Source organism: Hirundo rustica, chromosome 2 (genome assembly GCF_015227805.2).
Source record: "Hirundo rustica isolate bHirRus1 chromosome 2, bHirRus1.pri.v3, whole genome shotgun sequence".
NCBI lineage: Eukaryota > Metazoa > Chordata > Aves > Passeriformes > Hirundinidae > Hirundo > Hirundo rustica.
This window is the reverse complement of record NC_053451.1, coordinates 21,337,052-21,358,286: the sequence shown is the minus strand read 5'-3', so window position 1 is coordinate 21,358,286 and position 21,235 is coordinate 21,337,052. Positions and strand designations below refer to the sequence as shown.

General features: G+C 41.1%; 1 protein-coding gene across 8 annotated transcripts in view; it reads right to left on the bottom strand.

Moving 5' to 3' along the window:
- The window catches only part of CMSS1 (cms1 ribosomal small subunit homolog), a 222,888-nt gene that overhangs the window by 9,946 nt on the left and 191,707 nt on the right, over positions 1-21,235 (bottom strand). For all 8 annotated transcript variants that reach the window (XM_040089124.2, XM_040089137.2, XM_040089131.2 and 5 more), the window contains 3 exons: positions 10,359-10,459; positions 5,603-5,674; positions 2,486-2,615 (listed from right to left, as the gene is read on the bottom strand). In XM_040089124.2, the coding sequence (XP_039945058.1) occupies positions 2,486-2,615; positions 5,603-5,674; positions 10,359-10,459 (303 nt within the window). The remainder of the gene's footprint in view (positions 1-2,485; positions 2,616-5,602; positions 5,675-10,358; positions 10,460-21,235) is intronic.

The window sequence follows — 21,235 nt, the reverse complement described above, 5'->3', positions numbered from 1 at the left end:
AATGAAGGTAACACCTCTGAATTGCAATTTCTGTTTTTCCTCCCAGCCTGAAACCTCGAATACAGAGCTGCTGTACATGTGTGATCTCATGCTTTAAAGAAAGTTTTCATATGTCTTTGCCACAATGAATCAAAGCCTCAGCCAAAAGCCTTACACTCCTAGACTGTTCCTCCAACGTACCTACGATGAAATATGTTTGTACATCCCCCAAATAATTCATACATGTGAATGCAAGTATCTACCAATAATTTACTTGACAGTAAGTTTGTTCACCTTCTGGCCTTCCATATTCTACCTACCGATATCGACCCTAACACCAACATCCCCACTGCATTTCAGTGCCTTTCTCTCCCTCCATTTCCTGCTGACTCCCTTTTCCCTGGTCACTATATTAACTAAGGAAGTCTTTTAAAAGCACTCTGTGGCAGACATGCCATTTAATTCTATATAATGGCAGTAAAGATCCTAGCAGGTTCTTTGGAAGGTCATTTCTCATGCCTATACAGAAAATCAAAGTTCTTAAAAAGGTGATTAAAATTCCACGGTCTGAAAACTTGCCACTGCTCTTAAGGGCTCTTTGCCTGATGGAACAGTATGCAACTGCAGAGCATTAACACTTCTGTCTTTAAAGACTTACATATTTATCATTATCTTGCACCAAGCACAGCCCCTCAGGGTGTCCATGGATATTTGCTGATACATTTTCTAAACTAAGGAGGTTTCTTCAAAGACGTTATTCATGTTCACATGGATGGTGCACAGTGCTAATGCTGACAGCATCAATCCAAGATCATCAGAACGATAGTGTGACAAACCTGGTTTGTAGCTAATGCCTGGCTGAAGTCCTGTCTTGCTAAAAACTTTTATTTTTATTGCTATTAAATCCTGAGATTGACATTTACTGGGACTTGAGCTTCAAAGGAAATGAACATGTACAACTGAAGGATCAGCAGCTGATTTACTTGAAAATCATGTTTAAAAGATGCACTTGATGCTGGTGGAGATGGGCAGGGGCTGATCTTCTAATAGATGGTCTCATTGATGACTGGCAGCTCCAGAGCTCCTTTCTATAGGACACAGCTTTGGTCACTGACTCCTCACCAACAATCCAGCAACACTGCAGTATTTACAACAGTTTAAAATAGAAGCTTCAGAAAGGAGGGAAGAAACACACAGCTCCCGACTGCAGCAAGAGACCGTGCTGACTTTCTGACCAACCCTGACCTTGTGTGTTCTGTCAGTGAACAGGAACACACAACTCCAAAGTAGCTGCTTGTTATTTACTCAGTGCTTTGACGTGAACGACTTGACAGCTGTACAGGTTCATAAACTACTTGGCACTCTAAGCCTTCAACTCCCAGCAAAAAAATTAAGGAAAAAACGTCTCTCTCCAACACATATGCAAAATGGGTCACTTCACTAGCCCAAAGGGCTCTTTTAATGAGAAAGAAACCAAAGCAGTTTATTATTTCCTAAAAACCTTATTTGCCAAAAAATACTTAACACAAGCTTTTCAAAGAAATCTATATGGGACTTCTCCAGGTTTTCTCGATCCAGTAACAAAGCTGAGACTGCCCCACAGAAATAAAGAAGGGTCCACCTAGAATCATGGGGATTAAGGAGGACCACATTTACCTAGAGAGACAGGCTCATGCATTAAAAAAGAAAAAACCACTGCTGGACTAGAAGGCTTCTACATTGGGCATAGGTCACTGACAGTTCAAGAAGTCCCAAAGGTGAGTGCAGGTTGGTTAGCAGGCTGCTACCCTTCATGAGCCCTACCAAGAAATAATGGGCAGTGTCTCTGCCTGCACATGAAAGGCAGAGAAGTTCAACGTTGCTGTCATTGCCAGTGCAACCTCCAACTGACAGAAGCTAAGCCTGCTCTGTCCTGCTTTCTGCCTTTTCTGTCTGGCTTCCAGTGGAGACAGGATACAGGGAACAAAGAAGGTCCTCATGGCTAAAACTTGGTCACTTCACACGTGGACCAAAATTGCCTCCTCAATTCAAGCCACACCCTGAAAAAACACTGCATTCAAAATCTCATACCCATATGAGAATGATGGCTCATTATTTCCTCATCTGTTTCTGTCAGGCCCTTATTATGCACCTGGATTGACTCAGACAATCCCAGGAACAAAATACGTCTCTCACAGCATCTTGAGAGCTACTACTAGGAAACATAAAATTTCTATCAGAAAAAGTGAGCTCCAGAAATTAATATTTTACAATAATAAGAGACATTTAAACAATGTTTCATTTCAATTACTCCAAGAAACCTCACATTTATTCCAACGAAACTAACATTTAAACTAAAACAACAAATTAATATTCAGTAAAAAAGAAATACAAGAAAATATTTTCATTAAAAAATACAACTCAAGACCTGCCCCAAATATCTTCTTTCTTCTGGAAAAAAAAAAGAAAAAAGTCAATAGTATCATGAAAGAAATATTATTTATATATTAAATACACTGTAAATTACCTGACAGCTGTAATTCCTCTATTTCAATCACGGAACGGTTTTCACCAAAATGTTGATTAAGCAGATTTTGTAGATCTGCAGGGACACCAGGTTTTGGAGCAGATTTTTGCAGAACATCAGAAATCTTCTTCTAAAAAATCCAAGTAGAATGGGTTAATATGGTATTTCTACATAGCCCTTTGGCTAGCTAACGTCACTGTAAATAAGTGTTCCTCCATATCTTTGCACAGTTATATCAGTTTAATTATGGCTTCATTGGAAAAACACCTTACAATGGGACAAGATTCCCTTTGTCTTTAGAGGGAATGCAGACTTCAGATGCAGGCTGAGTGAGACACTTGGACAAGATGGTCTGTGAGCCTGAACGTGAAAGACCTTGTGCACCCACCTGAAATGCTGCTGTAACAAAAACATAACTGAAAGCTGGTTTTTGAGTTTTGCTATGGCTACACTTGGGTGTCAGTTTGAAAATTCAGGTGTTTTTTTACAATTTGTTTATTATTCTTAAGGCATAACAACAGGAATCAAGTGATAGTATATGATGTGGTTATATTTTGATTTAAACAGGGTAACTATCTATCTATATTTGGAAGGGAAGATGCTTAGCTATGTTCACAGAAGACCATGCCAGGATGAAGAAAATAAGTTAAAACAACGAAACCACAGGTGAAACAGCAAGAATTCACAGCTGCTTTGTTCTCCCCCACTGTGTAATTTTTTTAAAAAACTACTAATTTTTCGAGACTGAACACGAGTTCATAATGATTGCGTTTTACACCTTAGGAATGTTACCAAGTAACAGGTCTGAATTCTCATTGAAGTGAAAGGATTGCTGCATTTTTTGCCATAATTAAATGGAACATGTGGGTAGAATAGCCCAAGGTTCCCAATGACCCATCTGCCAGCATTTAAGAGAAAGAAATTTTAAGTGTTTAAGAAAACAGCAAATTTGCAAGGATGGAGGCAGTCTGGAGAGAATGACAAGAATGTGATGCCTCTCTAGCTCTTGCTGAGATGTGTTTAGTTTTTGAAAGGACAGCTTAAGGCTTCTCAGCTGTGTAAGCTAAACTGAACTCATCATCAAGGGGACACATGGTAGCATTAAGTCTAGAAGCGAAAAGGAGCAGAAGGATGTGGTTAGGATGGAGCAAAAAGATCCATATTTTTGAGGCAAAAAGGGATTTTACAGAGATGAGGTGGGTCTGGAAGAAAGTTTGGCAGCTTTGGAGGGATGGTGGGTACTTTCAGTTTGGTAGACTAAGGTTCAGGACAGCAAGGATCAATGGAAATTTTGAAGAGAGGTATAGCAGGAATTTTCATGTCAGGGACAGACCTTCTTCCATCCATTCCTTCCCTCACTCCATCTCAGCACCCACTCCCTCCTCTCTTCCACTCCCCACCCCTCTGTCTCTGCCTCTTGCCCAATACAGCCCAGATACTCCAATAACAGCAGCTGAACAGGGAAGAGCCCTGTGGGAGCAGCCAAAACAGCAAAGGCAAGGCAAGCACTGCCTCTCCCAGCCACTGCCACCTTGGCACTGCCTGTTTCACCCCTGCCAAAAGCCACCTGTGGGTTTGCCAGACCCCAGCTGAACCTTGGACAGTGGGGGACGTGGGGATGAAGCGGTGTTGCCTTTCTCTCGGTCTAGCTTTGGCCTGGTGCAGAGCCCTCGGCAGTCCCTGGAAGTGTGGCTATTTCTGCAGTGCCTGAACCTGTAGCACTCCTTCCCAAGACTCCCCTTCACTTACCACTCTTGTATTTTTCTGCCATGGAACAAGTGTCTTCCCAAAGCATGACAGGCAGCTTCTGTGTGAAGCTCAGAACCAAACCTCTCCACTGTTCTTCCCAACAACCCCAAATGCTTTTCCCCAGCCCTGCCTCACAGGCTGCCTCAGAAGTGAGCCACATTTGGGAACCTCTGATTTAGCAGACAGCAGGGCAGAACTATCAGGCTCGTTTTACTTGGTAATTCAGCGTAAGACGCTGTTCCACAGGACCATTACCTCATTCATTGTGCCACTTGGTTCCTTCAGAAAAATTATTGCCCTCTGGAGGGGAGAAGCCCGATACAAGGAATTCTTTAAGAGCAAGAGCAAGGACACCTGAGCAAACTCCCTTCCTTCAAGGAGAGCTGTGGGGAAATGTTCCTCATGCAGGAAGTTTTATTATTTTTCTTCCAATTCATTCCAGATGCTTAAAAACAAAAGGGCTTTCCCCCCCTTTTCCTTACTTTTGGAGACAGCACTTTGTTTGGAAGCCACAGATCAACCTAACGCGTGTTTCCTAATGGGGTTTTTTGACAGGCTGTGTAAGTCAGCTTAGTGGCCCAGGGAAAGCAAAGGTGTAAGTAAGCAGCTGCTGTTTGCCTGAGAATGGGGTTTCTTGCTAGGTGGGTTTGCCAGCCTCTGCCATGGCATGCCCTTGCTCTGGCCCCAGTGGAGTAGGTACTGTTCTTACCCTGCCAGAGCCACGTTGAGAGCAAAATCCCGCTCTTCCCGCTTCCCATTCCCTGGATGATTAAGAGGGCTAACGTGACACAAAAAGGCCACCCCTCAGCCTTGTGCAGGAGCCAACTATTTACAGTTTGTCCCCCTTCAGAAAGACAATTAACTTGCCTGGTGCCATATAATCTCCATTTGGACTGCAGGGCGTGTTTGCTGTTGTGGGTGAGCATGGAGCACGGCCAGAGGGACAATACAGAGTATTTATTTATATACTTATGCTATGAGGAGAAGAGTGAACAAGGACAGCCCTTGGCTCAAAAGATGTAACAGCAGCTGGAGCCTGACCACACAGTGGGAATGGGTCAGATTCTGCAGCAACTGAAGTTCCACCCTTCTTCCATGCCCTCAGCCTTTCCTGGTGGGCAACACTCGCAAGTAGGGTGTAGGCATACACAACCCTTGAGGGGAGCACAGACATAATGCCACAGGTCAGGCTGGGAATAGGTATCTTGAGTAAGGTTAAAAATTACGAATTTCTCTTCTTCTCCAAGAGAAGCTGCAATATTATGACCATATTACTCCTCATCATCATGGGTTTGTCCCAAGTCTGCATCTTGTAGCAGCATATAACCCCACTGCCCAGACCCCAAACACACTCTAGGACACTCATACCTTCTTCCTCCTCTTTGCCTTGACAGTGCTCTCTTGCTTTTCTTCAGGCCCACTTAAAAAACATTCTGTAGGCTGAAAAACACATTATTAAAAAAAAAAAAAAAAAAAAAAAAAGTCACCAAAGGCAGGCAAGGGAGGTAAGAGGAGATACAGAAACTATGATGCTGGGCTAGGAGAAAACAATTAAAACTGAACTTCCCTGCCCGTAGAAGGAATCAGATCCTTACAGTTGTATGCATAGAAAGTAATTTTGGAACTGAGATTGTTGCAAGCAAGAGAGGGAATAAAAGAATAGAAAATGGAAACATTCAGGGTATAGTCATAATTCCATAAAATAGTGAAAAGCAGGTTTCGACACTTGAAAAAAATCAAGAGGAAAACATGAACAAAATCTACCAATAAATTTATATTTTTAATCTCAACTATTGCAAATGATAATTTTTCTAAACTTTGCCAGTAGTGTTCTAAACAACTGGGTCTAGGGTGAGCATCCAGACAGTAGAAAATAACATGGAACTGAGCATGATTAATTGGAAACAATCACGCTCTGGAGTTCCTTCTACACTTGCAATGCAAAATTTAGGAAAACGTGTTTCAAATTTCCCCTACCCCGTTCTTGCTTTGTCTCCTCATAGCAGGCAGGGTGAAATACACACAAGAAAAATACATGGTGCATTTCAGAATAATCCAACACGTGCAGCTATCATCAACCCTCTTTTGTGCCTGAGTGAACAGGCTGAATTGGTCCATTTGTACCAGAGTCCCTGCCCACAGAATCCAAGTCTAGGATTTGTCCTTAGCCACCTAAAATTGTCACAAAAACAGAGGAAGTGAGGCACAGACTTCTGTTGGTTTGGGTGTAGCAATTCTCTTTTCTTTTGCCTTCTTAGGGCCTTCTACTGAATGGAAATGCACATTTATCTCTATAGACAGGCTCTGGAACTCAATAAGCAACTTGATGAAGAGTAATGGGAAAACAGGATGAGCTGCAGCAAAAATCTCCACGCTACTATGATGCATTTGGCTGGAAAATGCTGTTCTTGTGAGAAAACGTGAAGAAGACTCATCACATGGAGCATTAAAAAGCTCAGGAACAGCAAATCCAGCACCCCTCCCTGGGGAAAGCCTGAAAGAAAAGTATCAGCAGGAAAGGGAGCCTAGCTGAAAGCCAGAGGAGCTGCTCCTTTGTTCCCCTGGGAAGGCAGCTTCAGTCAGGCCAAGGGGGGCCAAAGGAAAACTAAGAGAAGTTCAGAGTGTCTGAGCCTCTCTGAGCCCTCCCTGCACTGCCCCACCTTAACAGGAGGACGCTTCATGGCAACTGGAGCTAAATGACCCAACCCTGTCTTTCCAAGCCCACTCTCACTGCCTCATCAGGAGCATTTTCTGAGGTTTAATTGTTCATATTATGCCTACATTTCCCTTTTCCTCCCCCCTCCCCTTGCTAAATTAGCAATTAGAACAGGCAACCACCACGCTCAGCACAAAGAAAGGACCTCTCGCTTCCTCTGCTGTGCTGCAGCCACAGCCACTGCCCTTGCAAAGGCAGTAGTATTGTAGAGCAGTGGCTCTGAAACTGGTTGAGGATTGAAATGAAGCTTAGGAATTATGAGAGAAGATTTGGCTGGGGACTTGCTACAGCTAGCAAAGCACTCTGCAGCTACGGCTGGAATGTAACGCAGCCTGCATCAAAACCCATGAGAAGCTGTGACAGGGATTACATCTTGCCTCAGCAACAGAGATCTCTCCCTGTGATTTTCTCAGGTAGAAACAGAGATGATCTTCACTAGAAATGAAGGGAATGACTGCAAGTGGAAACTCACTTAAATTAACAAAATTGTTCCAGAGTTAATGTAAGTTTTTTGGCTTTATTTTTGGCTTGTTGCTATTTCAAAAATTTCTGTCCTGACTCTGATTCAAGTGTTTTTAAAACACCACCATACATTTCTTCATTCCTATCCCTACCATTAGCGTTCCCAGACATTGAGACTGAAACAGAGCTACCCTCTGCTCTACTCTTACACGTCCCAGCTGTCCATAGATACTCAAAGGCCATCTGCCACGTGTTTTAATCATAAATTTTATGTTCAACATCGTATTTATGTGGAGAACAAGCCTTTGGATTGCTTCAGTCAAGAGCTACCTACAAGCAATCCAAAAGTCAGAAAAGGGCCAACCTGAATCTCTGTCCTCCAGCAGAGTATGATGGTTTTCTATCCCAGTTGGTGCTACCACTCTTCCAGCATACTGAAAAATGTCACTCATTCACTCTGGGCCTATTTCTCCCTTCTTACACATCGTGAACTGTTTTACATAACTCTGCAAACACTCCTACAGGTATCTGTATGAGAAAAGAATGAAATGTGCCACATAGCTGAAAAAACTTCTCTGAAAGAAAAAAACTTCTCGCTGCTAAGCCTTCATTCAAATGTTTGAAAGTACCACCAAATGCCATGGCTTCTTTTTTGAAGGCAGTGTGTAACCCTTTCTTTCAACAGCCACAGAAACACATAGCAGGCAACACAAGCACGCAGCAGGCTTGCAGTTAAAGCCTTGCTTCCTTAGAGAAGCGTGTTAAGACTCAAAATTGCCTCCTTTACACTGCATATATATATATATATTTAGGCATAGTATATTATTAGCCCAGCAATAGCAAACCCACTTTATTCAGACATTAAAAATAGTGACATAAAAAGGGAAATTTCGTGGTGGTGAATGGCTGTAAACTCACATGTCTTCGATGATCTGCAGTCTGAAATATTTCAGCATCTGATCTATCCTGAACTTCTGACCCTTATCCAAGCATCAGCTGCCTACCTACTCATGCAATAGCTCTTTGCATGCCACCCTTAAGTAAAGGTCATTTGCATGCTTTCCTTATGCAAGACACAAAGCAGACAACCACTGTTTTTTGACACGGCTCCCTTGTGCTCTGTGTTTTTATGCTATTTTTACATGGAAGTTCTTAAAATGCAGAAAACAGGAAATTTGCGCCGGGACCAGTGATTTATGAACTAAAATGTCATAAATTCCTTGTTTGTTAGTCACGCACAGAACATAAAATATTTCCTGTATTATATTTCTAACATGCTTTTTTTTTCTTTACATGTTGCCAAACTTAAGGGAAATTCAAATGTGGAGTGAAAACAGTCTTGCATGTGTGTGAAATTTACATTCCAGGTCAGCCACACACTCTGACTTTTGGAGTTTGTGACAAAGTAAACACATCACTGCGTCACTCAGATTGGAGACAGATTACTCATTTCACTGTAAGCCCGAGGACAGCCTGCAGACTAGGAACATGGATGCTCACAACTCTGTTTGGTTGTCTCGTGACAGGCTTTAGGGTGCCAAGTCCATTGCAGAACAGCTTCCAGCCTCTGAACAAGGCAGGCAGGAGTAAAATGGGTTTTGTTATTTGCACCAGAACTACAAATCCACCAGCTTTCCGTAAATAACTCTGATTTTGTATGTGTAAAAGACGGGCAATAACTCACCCATGACTCTGAGCTCCCACAAAGCATTTCCCTCTTACAGTTTCATATCTAAACATCAAATTACCTAATTCAACATGCAGGCTGATATTCTTTATATGACAGAAAGAACAGTGGCAGGCGTTCTGCTACAGCTGAGCAGTCCCAGGCTACCTTGGCAAGTAACTTGTGCTGGCTATCCTTTCTAATGTTCTCATAAAAAGGGTCAAGCAACCCTTCAAAATAAAGTATCTTAACCTACTTCTAAATGTCTAAGTGAAAATGGTGATTAAAAATGGCTCCATAAGAATTCTCACTCCTCAGCATCTGACCTCCTGGTAGAGCATGTACAAAGGCAATACAGCTTTCTCCTGTATTGCTTGGTTCTCTTTCCTAATCAAAACATTGATCTCATTCACATATTTGGATCACTTCACCTTTGGTCTCTTTGGAAAGACATCCAAAAGCATGCTAATTGCTACCTTGTTTACACTTCTCTGTTATAAAAAAAGAACATCCCTGCAAATGGCTTTCACTTGGGCAATTGCCTAGGCATTACAGAGTGAATTTACTATAGACCTAGGGGTCAAAATTAATATCCATAATCTCAAGGAGAGATAGCTTCCAATGTAATTTTAGCTCTCTGACAGCCACTCAGTCAATTCTCCTGGGTGGTATGAGAAAGGCAGAACAAATTTACCTTCAAACAAGAAATTTCTTAAAATCAGCTGACTTCGGGATGACTTTTTTCCCCCACAAACTGGGGTGATCCTGCCTGTTCCTTGGCATCCTCCACGTAACGCTGAACAGGACAGTTCCTCTTGGCATTAAATGAAAGTTTTAGCAGCGCAAGGGTAAGAAAACACGAATCCATGAAGACCTAAATTCTTTCTAACTTGGACCTTGAACTGGGGACATGCTTGGGTAGGGAATCTGTACAAGTAAATATAGCTTTCCAGCCTTTGTGTGTGCAGGGAAAGGGAAACAAATGCACGGGGGAATACTCAGTAGCACTATCCAGGGTTGTACCACTGGACAGTCACTTTGTAGGACTGGCCTGGCAATCTCAATTCACACAAAACAAGTGTGAAGTTATTGCTGAAATATACTGGAATGTGATCACTTCCAACTAAGGCAACATTTAAAAAAAAAAAAAAAAAAAAAAAAAAAGATACATGAACAGATCAAAAAGAGTGATGAAAACTGTCCCTTTGCTGAAAAAAAAGGACAGTATGTTTCCCTATGTGTTATCATCGTTGCACTAAACAATTGCTTAATTTACAAACCTGCTTTCTTTTCTTTTTCACAGCAGGTTTGGAATCTGAATCTTGACAAGCTGCTGTCCTGTGTTCACTTGCTTTTTCAATAGCTTCATCATCTGAAGGATCTAATCAGAAAAAAAAAGAAAAGTTCTTGTTACTGTTTTTCAAATCCATCTATCCATCTTTGCATTCAAAAACAGGGATAAAATCTCTAGCTGAAATGTTGTCACAATAATACACTCTCATGATTAGCAATAAATAGAAGCTGCAACAAATGCATTCTTCTTGCTAAGTTTGCTGATACTTCTTCCAAAATAAAGTTATTTCCTCCTACTAAAACAAGTTTAGCAGATGAAGGAAAAAAAGAATCCAAGCAAACACACAGAAAAATGCATGAAATCCCCATTCCAACTGATACACATTAAAGAGGAAAAAATTATAAGACAGGTGTAATGTCCTATTGTGTAAAAAAATGCACACTTTTCCTGCCAAGTACATTTTAATTGTGTTTCTTACTTCAGCAATAATTAGACCACTCCCAAAGTTTGAGCAGAATGTCCACAAGACTAAAACACACTTATGTTTTAAAAGACAACTATTTAAATACAGGTGTCTCTACCCATTCTCTTCTTCATCTCTTTCATCTACAGAGAGACTTTGGGGAAAAAATAAACGCACAGCAACAGCTCCTTCCAACAGTGTTATAACAGTGCTTTAGATGTATTCAGACAGACATTTTTACTGGGGACTGAGTTATTTCCCTGATTATTGCCAGAAGTATTATCATCCATCAAACTGAATTAATTCGACTTCTGTAATTAGAATATTTCTGCCCAACAGGTATTGTCATTATTGCAATCTCCTGTATTCCAAAGCTGTAATTTCACAGCTTCAAGATTCAGTTATTAATTCTGAAAAGTGAGGAATAGGATTTTGTAAGCATCACCCCAAGCACAGATGATATAACTGTATCTATGCAATCACTAGTTGAGAGCCAACTGATGGCCAGAGAACATGAGAGAGAGAAAATCAGCTAGAGCTGGTATTTACAAATTCCATGTTGAAATGGTTATCTACTAAAAAAAGGTAAGCAAAAGGAAATGTGAAAAATATGTAAAAGAATTTAAGTGAAAGGTCAGTAAAGGGATGAAAGAGGGGAGGGAAAATCCCTATTAATCCACAAATGCAGCATTATACATTATGTGGCAATAAGGCAATGGCTTTAAAAATCCTAATGTGACAGAATGGGTAACAAAATGGGTACATATTTATTCCTGGAAAGACACCATCTCATAATCTTCGCTCCTTTCTCCCACCTTGAAAATCTGTGTAAGTCAGCATCCTAAAGTTGGGTTCTGACAGCTGTTAGGAATTCAAGAAAGTTTAGGAAGTTGAAAGACAGTAAAGAAAATCAGCGAATATTTTAGTAGGTTGGATGCCATTTGTCACGAAATCTTACTTGATATAGACTAGATTCTTGGCAAACCACAAGAGCTTTAGAAAGAGAGCAGCAACTGAGGACAGAATTTGTTTTCTGTTCAGTACAACTAAGAGACTCCCAAGTGAAGAGGGTAAATAAATACGTTAATGAACTTGAGACCAAAATAGATGCCACGGAAGAACTGACAGCACTTGTCTGGATCTCAACATAGGATGAAGACATTCTGAAATAGGAATTCACGTAGAAAAACCCTCATTTCCCAGCTCTAGGGCAAATGCAGGAATGTGCGCAAGTGAACATTACAGCTCAGCTGACCTATCTGTTTCATTCTCCTCAAATCAGAGCTGACTGGACTGTGGCCACACGAGTGACAGAGCCCACGTGGAAATGATGTGGCTAGTCCTCTACAGCCCAACACATGGCAGCAGGTGAACAGGGCCACAAAGAAAGGTCAAAGTTTGTGGGACAAAGCTTTTCCTTACATTACAGAGCAAATATCTTTCTCTTGAGGATGTCCAAGTGCTCCTGTACTGTGAGGGTTCTGACTTCTTTTTTTTCCTTGCCAAGGTCGGGATTAATACATGGGAAACGTAGGTTTCAAGTTCAGACTTGGATGTTTATTATTTCTTATCTGTTTACAGACTCACGAGCCATGAGCTCTAACTAGCAAGTTAGAGAAACAAGGTAAAATGGAGTACCTCTGACTCTTTCCAAGGTTATTTAAGCAAAAATTACCCAATAATGAGGTGACACCTATATTATTTATACTTTTGATCCAGTAATGACCACCCAAGGCCCACAATGCAGACCTTTTTCACCCAATTACAGAAAACCAGCTAAATCCACAAAGAAGAAGGAAGAAGAAGGTGAAGAAGAAGGACTTGGACAATGCCCAAAGCCCTCCATCTTGACTCACATGTATTAGTCTACATTAAAACCCCAAAATCTAAGTTTCTAGAATTCCAACACTGAACCATATGGCTGTCCCTGCACAGCAGCAGATCTTTCCTGCCTATTCCTCTCTGAAGTCACTGAGCACTTATGTCCTCCGGCCACTCTGGAATCTCAGATACAACACTTTGTTAGAAGAAGCTGAAAAAGCACATCATTCAGCATACTCCAGAAAGTTTAAAAGATATCTTGGTAATTCAGTGTTACCACTGGCCATTGCCATGGGCTTGTTTCCCTGTGGATCACCCTTTCTCTGGCAAATTTATTGTGCTGTATTTTGGTAGGGCAGCTTCTGCATTTAAGGACCCATCACTGACTGTCTCATTTGCCCTGACTCCAGAGGTACTGAAAGAGCGACCAGCTTTGACACACACCCAGCTCCACACCCTGGGGTCTTGGACACACTGTATTGAAGCAGGCTGTGGAGAGATGATAAAAATGAAGTACATCAAAGAAATCAGAATTGCCTCTTCATCCCTCTTGCTCACTGCGCTTGAGCCCCAAACACCCACTCCAAAATGAGTTTGTGCATGTTTCACTAAACTGAACTGCTGTGTGAGCTCTTTCCCATGTTTCACATTGAAAATAAATGAGAATTGCATCAAATACATTCAGGGGAAGCTGCCTGTGATCTGCAAGCATTCCTTCTGAAATCCCACTTGGCACGCTCTGAAAGGCAAACAGGAGTCCTGTAAGTCTTAAATAACCTCTTCTCTTTCTCACAACTGAAAGACACGCTGCTAGCAATAGCAATCTAAAACTGGACAAATGGTTTCCATGATCTGAAATAGCCTGACAATGTAGCACCTGTTCACTGCTCATTTGAGTTTTGGACAGCACTTCACGGTGCACCATCCTCTGCTCTCAGCAAGAAGTGAGAGAAGAGGGCACAGACTCAGACTCAACAAACATCAGTTCAAATTTGAGCATCCTTCTGCACTACCTGAGTATCTTTATTTCATATGAATGGAGAACTTTCTACCTATTCCAGAAACAATCACCCATGTCCCAGTCAGGAGAGCAGCTCATCTCAAGCTGTAATTGTCTGTGACACCATGTCAGGTCCAGTGATGACAGGAGCATTTTTTTGCAGGCATAAAAGTACCACAGACCAGATTCTGCCAACCATGCTCACATTAAACTGCGTACCTTTCTCTGCAAATAGTTACCTTGATGTCAGCAGGGTTATGCACAAAATAAATCATAACTTGATGCAAATAAATTCAGAAGCTCGAAGATCACATACATGTCTGTAACAGACCAGCACTGTTTGCTCTGCTTTGAGGTGTTGAGCTTCCCAGGGGACGTCTCTCTGCCAGAACAGGAGAACTCACAAATCCTTCCTTAATAATATGTTGGTGAAAATGCAGAACCTAATTGATTAATACAAAGTTGACTTTCATCTGGCTTGAGGTGCAAAGGAGTGGGTAGGCAGGTGCTGAGAGGACACACTGCTTGCAGGGTGATGCTGTTGAGCGCAGCAATTCTCCGCCTCTGCTTCCCCGAGACTTACGCCATTTACGCAACCACAAGGTCGTGCAAGGCATCAGAACAGTCACAAAATGCTCTCAATAGAGAAAAATAAATGAGAATTCCACAACTCTCCACATGCTTTGCTTTGGTATTGCATCAGCAGCATGGCACATACTAACAGGCTTCCCAGTCATCAAGTATTTATATTTGATCTTATTCTGAACCATGTAAAAATGGAAAAAGCCATTTCTGCTTCACACACACACACATACACACACACACAAAAACTTTTTCATTTATATCAATCACTCTTTAAAATATTCCAGTGCACTGGTCTCTAACTTCTTTCAAATTTAATAGTAACATTTGCATGTAGTCCAAGTACATCAATATGTGTACTAATTATATACATGTAAACACACATATTCATACATGCACATCACATTTATATACATTCATATTAAAAAGTACAGAAATGTTTAGACAATTTAACAGGCTCCCTTTAATAATCACCTTTATTAACTAATATATTCACAACAAATTAATATTTTTTCATTATTTACTATGGTATTTTTATAGGCAAACAAGACCTTAATGATGTAGGATGCAACGACATGTGCTTTGATGTGAATGCAATTTTGTTCATACAAAACAGCTAGTTCACACAAATTTGCATTTGCTAGGCTGATTCACCATTACTGAGACTTCTGACCTTCACATGACACTCTTCTACTCTGAAATTATTAACATAGGACTTATAGCGACAACAACATAAATAATTAATTCCTGCAAGAACCAAGGTTGACTGAAAAAGTGAAACTCTTCTAGGCAGGACACTTCCAAATGCCCCAAAAGAAATAAAAAGTTACGACTGAAAATAATCTTAACATTCTTTGGGAAATGCAGCTTGTGGTTCAAGCCAGCCTACAACCGAAATAAAGATAAAGGAGGCTCACAGAAATTATGCCAGACATGGGAAGCTTGTTACAAGACGGGAATATGAAGAAAACAAAAGGAGCTTTTTGAGAGAGGAGGGAGGCAAGGAGGAGAGGTTCTTAAAACTCTTCATAATGTAGGAACAGCCAACATGTAATTAAAAAGAAAACTTGGAACAGAAATATGTTGTTTCACATACATACCCAAAGGTGAGAGAGTGAGAGAAGAATTTCTACTAGGTGGGTTTTTTGTGGTGGTGTGGGTTGTTTTTTTTTGTTTGTTTGTTTGTTTGTTTTGTTTTGGTTTTTTTTTGGTTTGGTGTTTGGTGTTTTTTTTTTTTTTTTTAAATTTGTTCTGGAGCTAAGTGAGATCTGGCATCTATTTGGGGTCCAAAAGGCTCCCAGTGATAGAGGCCAGTACAGGACAAGTTCAATTCTTATCACTAAATTAATCTCTCTGACAAAATTTGAAGGGAACCTGTTTTACATGCCCACAAAGAAGAATCCCTCAACTTTTATTTGATGTATCTGCCTGCAATCAGACACACACTGGGTCAGAAATCCCTGTTTTCTCCCTTATGCTTTCATCAGGGCTACATATCAGTACTAAACTAGAATTTCATGAAAACAAAGTTTGTATGAAATTTATTATGCCCCCGTCCTTTACCTCTTTCTGATTTCCATCCTTCTCTGCCTGCTCTAAAATTATTTCACACTTGAAACCAGATTTTAAATAAAGCCTCTGTTTCCTAATTTTTAACAAAGAAAGTCAGTACACTGTGGAAACAGGTTTTGTATTTGTTATGCTCTCTTTCTAGTTTCAGGTATGATACAGGAAATTATGTGCTTGTCATTATTCTGCAGGTGGGCATAGTTCAGTTTGGGTGTGCTATGATGGATTAATTTCAGGCTGCTTTGTAAGTGGTTATTTTTATTTACTGGTTGATTAAATTGTACTGATCTGTGTCCACTAATCTGGGGCAAACTATTCCTCAGGGCTCCCACCTCTTAAATTCAGTAGATTGAAACATTTTGATGCCAATTAAAATGCCAAGTGTGTTGGGCACATCTTGAGACTTTTCTTAATTGCCATTTCTCTTTGGGAGAAAGGGAGAAGAGGGGAGGAGATGAGGTCAGAGAAAAAAAAAAAAAATGGAGACTTCCTTATTATTCTGTTTTGCTATTAAAAACTGGCCTGAGTCTTTAGTGAATCAGATTAAGTAATCTCAAGGTCAATGCTCTGCTTGGAACTTCTCTCGTTGCATCTCTCCTGCATGTCCCGTCAGGTATACACAGTGCAAGGTCAATCAAATTTCTGCAAAATCTAACAGCTGTCAGCAAAATTGGCTCCCAAGTCCCTGTTCATCCTCGCTCAGCTGAGAGGGCTCCTGTTGCCAGCAGACTCGTGCTGACCACAGTCGCTGGGCTCAAAGTGGCTTTGACAGTATTTTACACCACACCCCTACGGTGCCAGTCCTCGAGGCAGCAGAGAACAAGGGGCTCAGGCTGCCCACCAGTACCCAAACAACAGATGAGCTCTTTCAAATGCCACAGCCCTGGCTGGTGGGCTGGTGAACTTAGAAAAAAAAAGGATTAACATACTACCCTGACAAAAGGGAAAGGTTCTGCGCAGCAGTGGGAGAAGGAGGTACAGAATTCAGCATTTCACAGCAGTCCAAACCATCCCCTGGACAAATCCCAAATTACTCAGCGGTGTGTCACCAGCACAGCTGACCCCAAAAGGAGGATCTCTTTCATGTCTACCAGGTCAATCCTCCCTAAATTCCCTCTCTGTAGGCAGTGGACAGCTTTGATTTTTCCTGTTGAGGAGCCTAATAATAGCTCAGATACCCTGGAGCCCATGGTGTAAAGCCAACTGGCCAAGCAATAGCTGTGAAGCTCTTTTGGGAACTTTCAGACCACAGAATGTCTAAGAATGCAGATTTTATTATTAATATCATTCTTCAGACCAGTTGCTGGCTATTTATCATGGCAATACTTTAGAAATTTCTAGTAAACAAGATAAAAATGTTAGACACAAAAGCAATCTGTCCTTGGGAAGATCACCACAAAACCATTGCATTAAAAATAGCTACGACAGTGTCAGCACCCTTTTCTTTTCTCAGATTGCTCTGGCTAAATTAGAAAGGGTCCCCTGGCAACTAAAGAAAAAGAAGTAATTCTCCCCATCACAGGCATGCATCAAGTGCAGTGAGTGGCACAACTGAGAAATCTAGATGACACGTTACAGAAAAAAATCCCCAAATAACAAAACATCTCCTTACCTCCTTGCATAAGGATTAGCTAAACCATTTAAAACAGTAGAGTAAGACAAGATCTAGTCTTAGAAAGCAGTACAAGAACATATACTCACTAGAAATGAAAGAATAATATTTAATTGCATCAAAAGACATAATATTACAACTTCATGGAAAACTTAGGCAATTTTGGCAGTTTAGCTTTTGCAAAATGGGCACATGAATCAAACGAAGTGCCTTCATTCATTAAGCCTGAAAATTTTTGGTTATTTTGACCATTGAGAACTAAAGCGGGAACACTGAATGCACTGTACCTGTTATTGTCACTAGGAAGCCCAAAGCTGCACAGAAAGCTCTGTTGCAGGTTATTACCAGTTAGTAACCATTCCTCTATCAGCCTACTGCAACTGGGGACCGAGCTGCCTCTCTGCTCGGGCTGAGACAACCTCCACAGGAATTACACATGGTGCCAGCGCTCCACCATCCCAAACCATCTGCAGTCCCCACGGTCTGGGCAGTTTTGCCTTCCAATCTCTACAAACTGAGGACTTCTCTCCCAAAACAGGCGCGTTCCAGCACAACAGTAAGTTTTGATGTCTGCGAGGATGCCTCCAACTGCAGTCTTTACGTGCCAAGGTATTTGAAAAAAGGTATTTCCAAGTGTGCCTGTGAGGCACACCTGAGGGGCAGACAATGTGGGCTCAGCACAGACACAGTCCTATCAAAGAATCAAAACAGCTTCAACTTTGTCCCCATGGGTAACACTCAGCATCAAGTTCTTCACGCCCCAGCCAGGCTAAGCCTGTGCCAAGCACTCAGTAGGAATTCCCTGTAATAGTTCCTAAGGACTGGCAAAAGTTTGTACTACAAAGTCAAAGACAACATTCTTCTAAAAATGCAAACGCTTTCCTGGGGCAGTTCAAAAGGCATATCTAACACAAACAACTATTTTTGCCTGATAAATCCTGTGACAGGAAATTCAGTTTAGGTTCCTCTTCTTTACCTGATGGATAATTTAAATTAAAATCACTGTCCATTCAAGCAAAAAAGAATAGGCTTTAATGGAATAATATCAAGTTAATTTTCACTATATTCTGATCAGATGAAGTTTTTTTATCACAAACATAACTATCAAATGCAAAGGACTTCTCACAATGCATTTCTAACAACTACATCTCCCCTTTTTTAAGGCTTTTCCTTCAATATTTAAAACAGATACTTCCAAACTAATTTTTGACATGACTTGCTGATTGGGAGTGAATTAAGAGACAAAATAAAGGGCATATCAGAGAATAAGACCAGAGGAAATCCTGTGTTGTATACATGCAAGCACAGGAGAAAAAAAATTGTATGATCGAGGCTAGGCCTTGTAGTATAGCTACAACCTTGCCATACTTGTAATTTGACTTTTTCATTGTTATATATTGCCTGCAAGACAGAAAGATGGTAGAAAAGCCAGAGAACATGACTGATCAGAGGTAAAAAGTAGTAGGCCACTCCCCTTCTAATAAGAACAACTTTTTCACCTGCTAGATAAAGGTTGAATATATCCTACTTATGCGTCGGACAATGGAAAACAGAATCACCAAGGTAAGCAGAGAGAACTCAGTATTCAGTTAGTCACTGGAGTTTTAAAACCCATGGTAAGCAAAGGACAAACATGAAGATTTGACATGATAGGAACATGACAGGTCCTTTGACTGTTTTACATCCAATTTAATTTCTTCATTATCAGCTTGCCAAAAAAGAGCAACCAGAGACTTCAGCACAGGGTACAAATCAGTTCTGTTGTTTGTACCCTTCACTCATGGCATCATGAGTGAAGGCTGAGATAACATTCACAAATCACTTCAGTCTACTCTTTTTCTTCTGTTCTCTCAAAAACTATCCTTCATGCTGAAACTTCCAATAATCTCCTTATAACTCCAAATTTAATTCAAAAGCCTATTTCTAGAGAGATGGTGAAGTGGGAGACTGTTTTGTTTAAGTAGCATGGGGTTTTGGCTATTTTCAAATCTACTGGATGGACACTATATATGTTAACCTTGCAAAAAGAGTTTCTCTTCCTGATAGATGCCACACGTTGCACACCATACAGTCAGTTTAGAAACCACTCAAAAGGGTGCCAGCAATCCTGTGCAACAGTTTATGCTCCTAAGACAACGCTATCCAACTCCGAAAAGCAGAGGAACAGAGCAAGCCAGGATACACTTGACCACGCTGGAAACTGTCTGAGCCATTATGGTTCACAATCTCAAGTTGTAAATGCTCCATGGGATATTTAAACTACTACAAATGTCTAGGAATTTGGGGTTAATCAAAAGAAAAATCAGCTCATACATACTAGTTACAGAATGTTTAACTGTGTTGAGGGAGAATCCCACGAGCCTGGCCTGAAATAAGTGCAATACAGGCTTCTGGAAGAGGAAACTGCCTGGGCTCTGGAAAAGTCAGACCCAACTCACTCCAGAGGAAATGCTACCAAAAAAAGCTGGGCAGTCAAAAATTGTCAACAAAAAAGCAGAAAAAAACATTCAGAATCATAAGGAAAACACAAGTTAAGAGCTCAGGAAGAGCTAGACACAAATGAGGGCCAGACTCCCTATTGCATTTTCCTCTTCAAGGTAAAGTCATCCTAAAGAAAACCTGAGTGTACAACAGCTGTCAAACAAAACACTTTTGCATCCATCTTGATGAACACATACAACCACTTTTAAAGACTTTTCCCCTTCTTCCCGGAAGTTTGCATCACTGGGGGTGGTCATGCAACATTTAGAGCCCTGTACACATGAACAGCACCACTCTATAAAAGCCTCCCCAAAGATTAACTCCCTGTCCAAAGCCAACCAGTGTATTATTTGTATAACAAGAAATCCCTCCTTCTCCACAATATTCCTATGGGAGAAGTGCATGGCCCAGGTCCTGATGAAGTATGACTATGCCTGTACTTTAAGACCCAACAAGCACTGTGATAAATTCTTTTTCTAAGAACTACCCATCCATCATGTATAGAAGCCTCTGTTTGCTGCAGAGGGTGAAAAGCTGGTGAAAAAGAGGGTGAAAAGTATACTCCTTATGCTGGGGAGGAGTATATATTCCCTCCTTTATCTTCATCACCTTCCTAGTCTGAACGAAGGGATCTGTGGTGAATCCAATATCCTGGCACTAGAGAGGGGTAGAATTGGCAGTGGCACTGTGGAGCTGGAACTGGAAGGGTTGGTGTGGCTCTCATGAGGGGATCACCCTGGGGCACAGACAGCAAAATGCTCTCCATGTTTAGTGATGCTGGTGACCTGTACATTCAGAATTTCACTATTTACACGATGCTATTCAATAAACACCTATCTAGAGGTGGACTTGTTCCTTTTTCAGGTCCTCTTCTAAATCAAACAGCAGCATTCTTCACTTGTTACAATATTGACTTCTGACAAACATTTATTCTTGTTAACGGGGAAGAAATAGGTAAACTGGGAGGAAAGATGAACTTGGAGAAATCCATAAAACTACTTAATGGGTGGGGTCTAGCCTAGGTCTGACTATGAGCGAGTTTTAGCCAGGAATGTAGCATGGTCCCAGATGTGACATCTCCCTTAATACAGCCAATGATTCGTGCTTTTTTCCTGCTCTCTGCATTGGGAGGCAGCTGCGGCTCACAGCTGCAGTTCTTGCTGTGAGGGTAACACAGAGTCTGGCTGATCCCATGCACTTCAGGTCTATAGATCATGATAAAATTACACAGTGGAACTTGCCAAAAATAGTAGGCTGCAATTAAAAAGGATATATTGCACACTTCACAAAAACTTAACAGCACAAATTATTGTTCACAGCAACACATTGCCATTT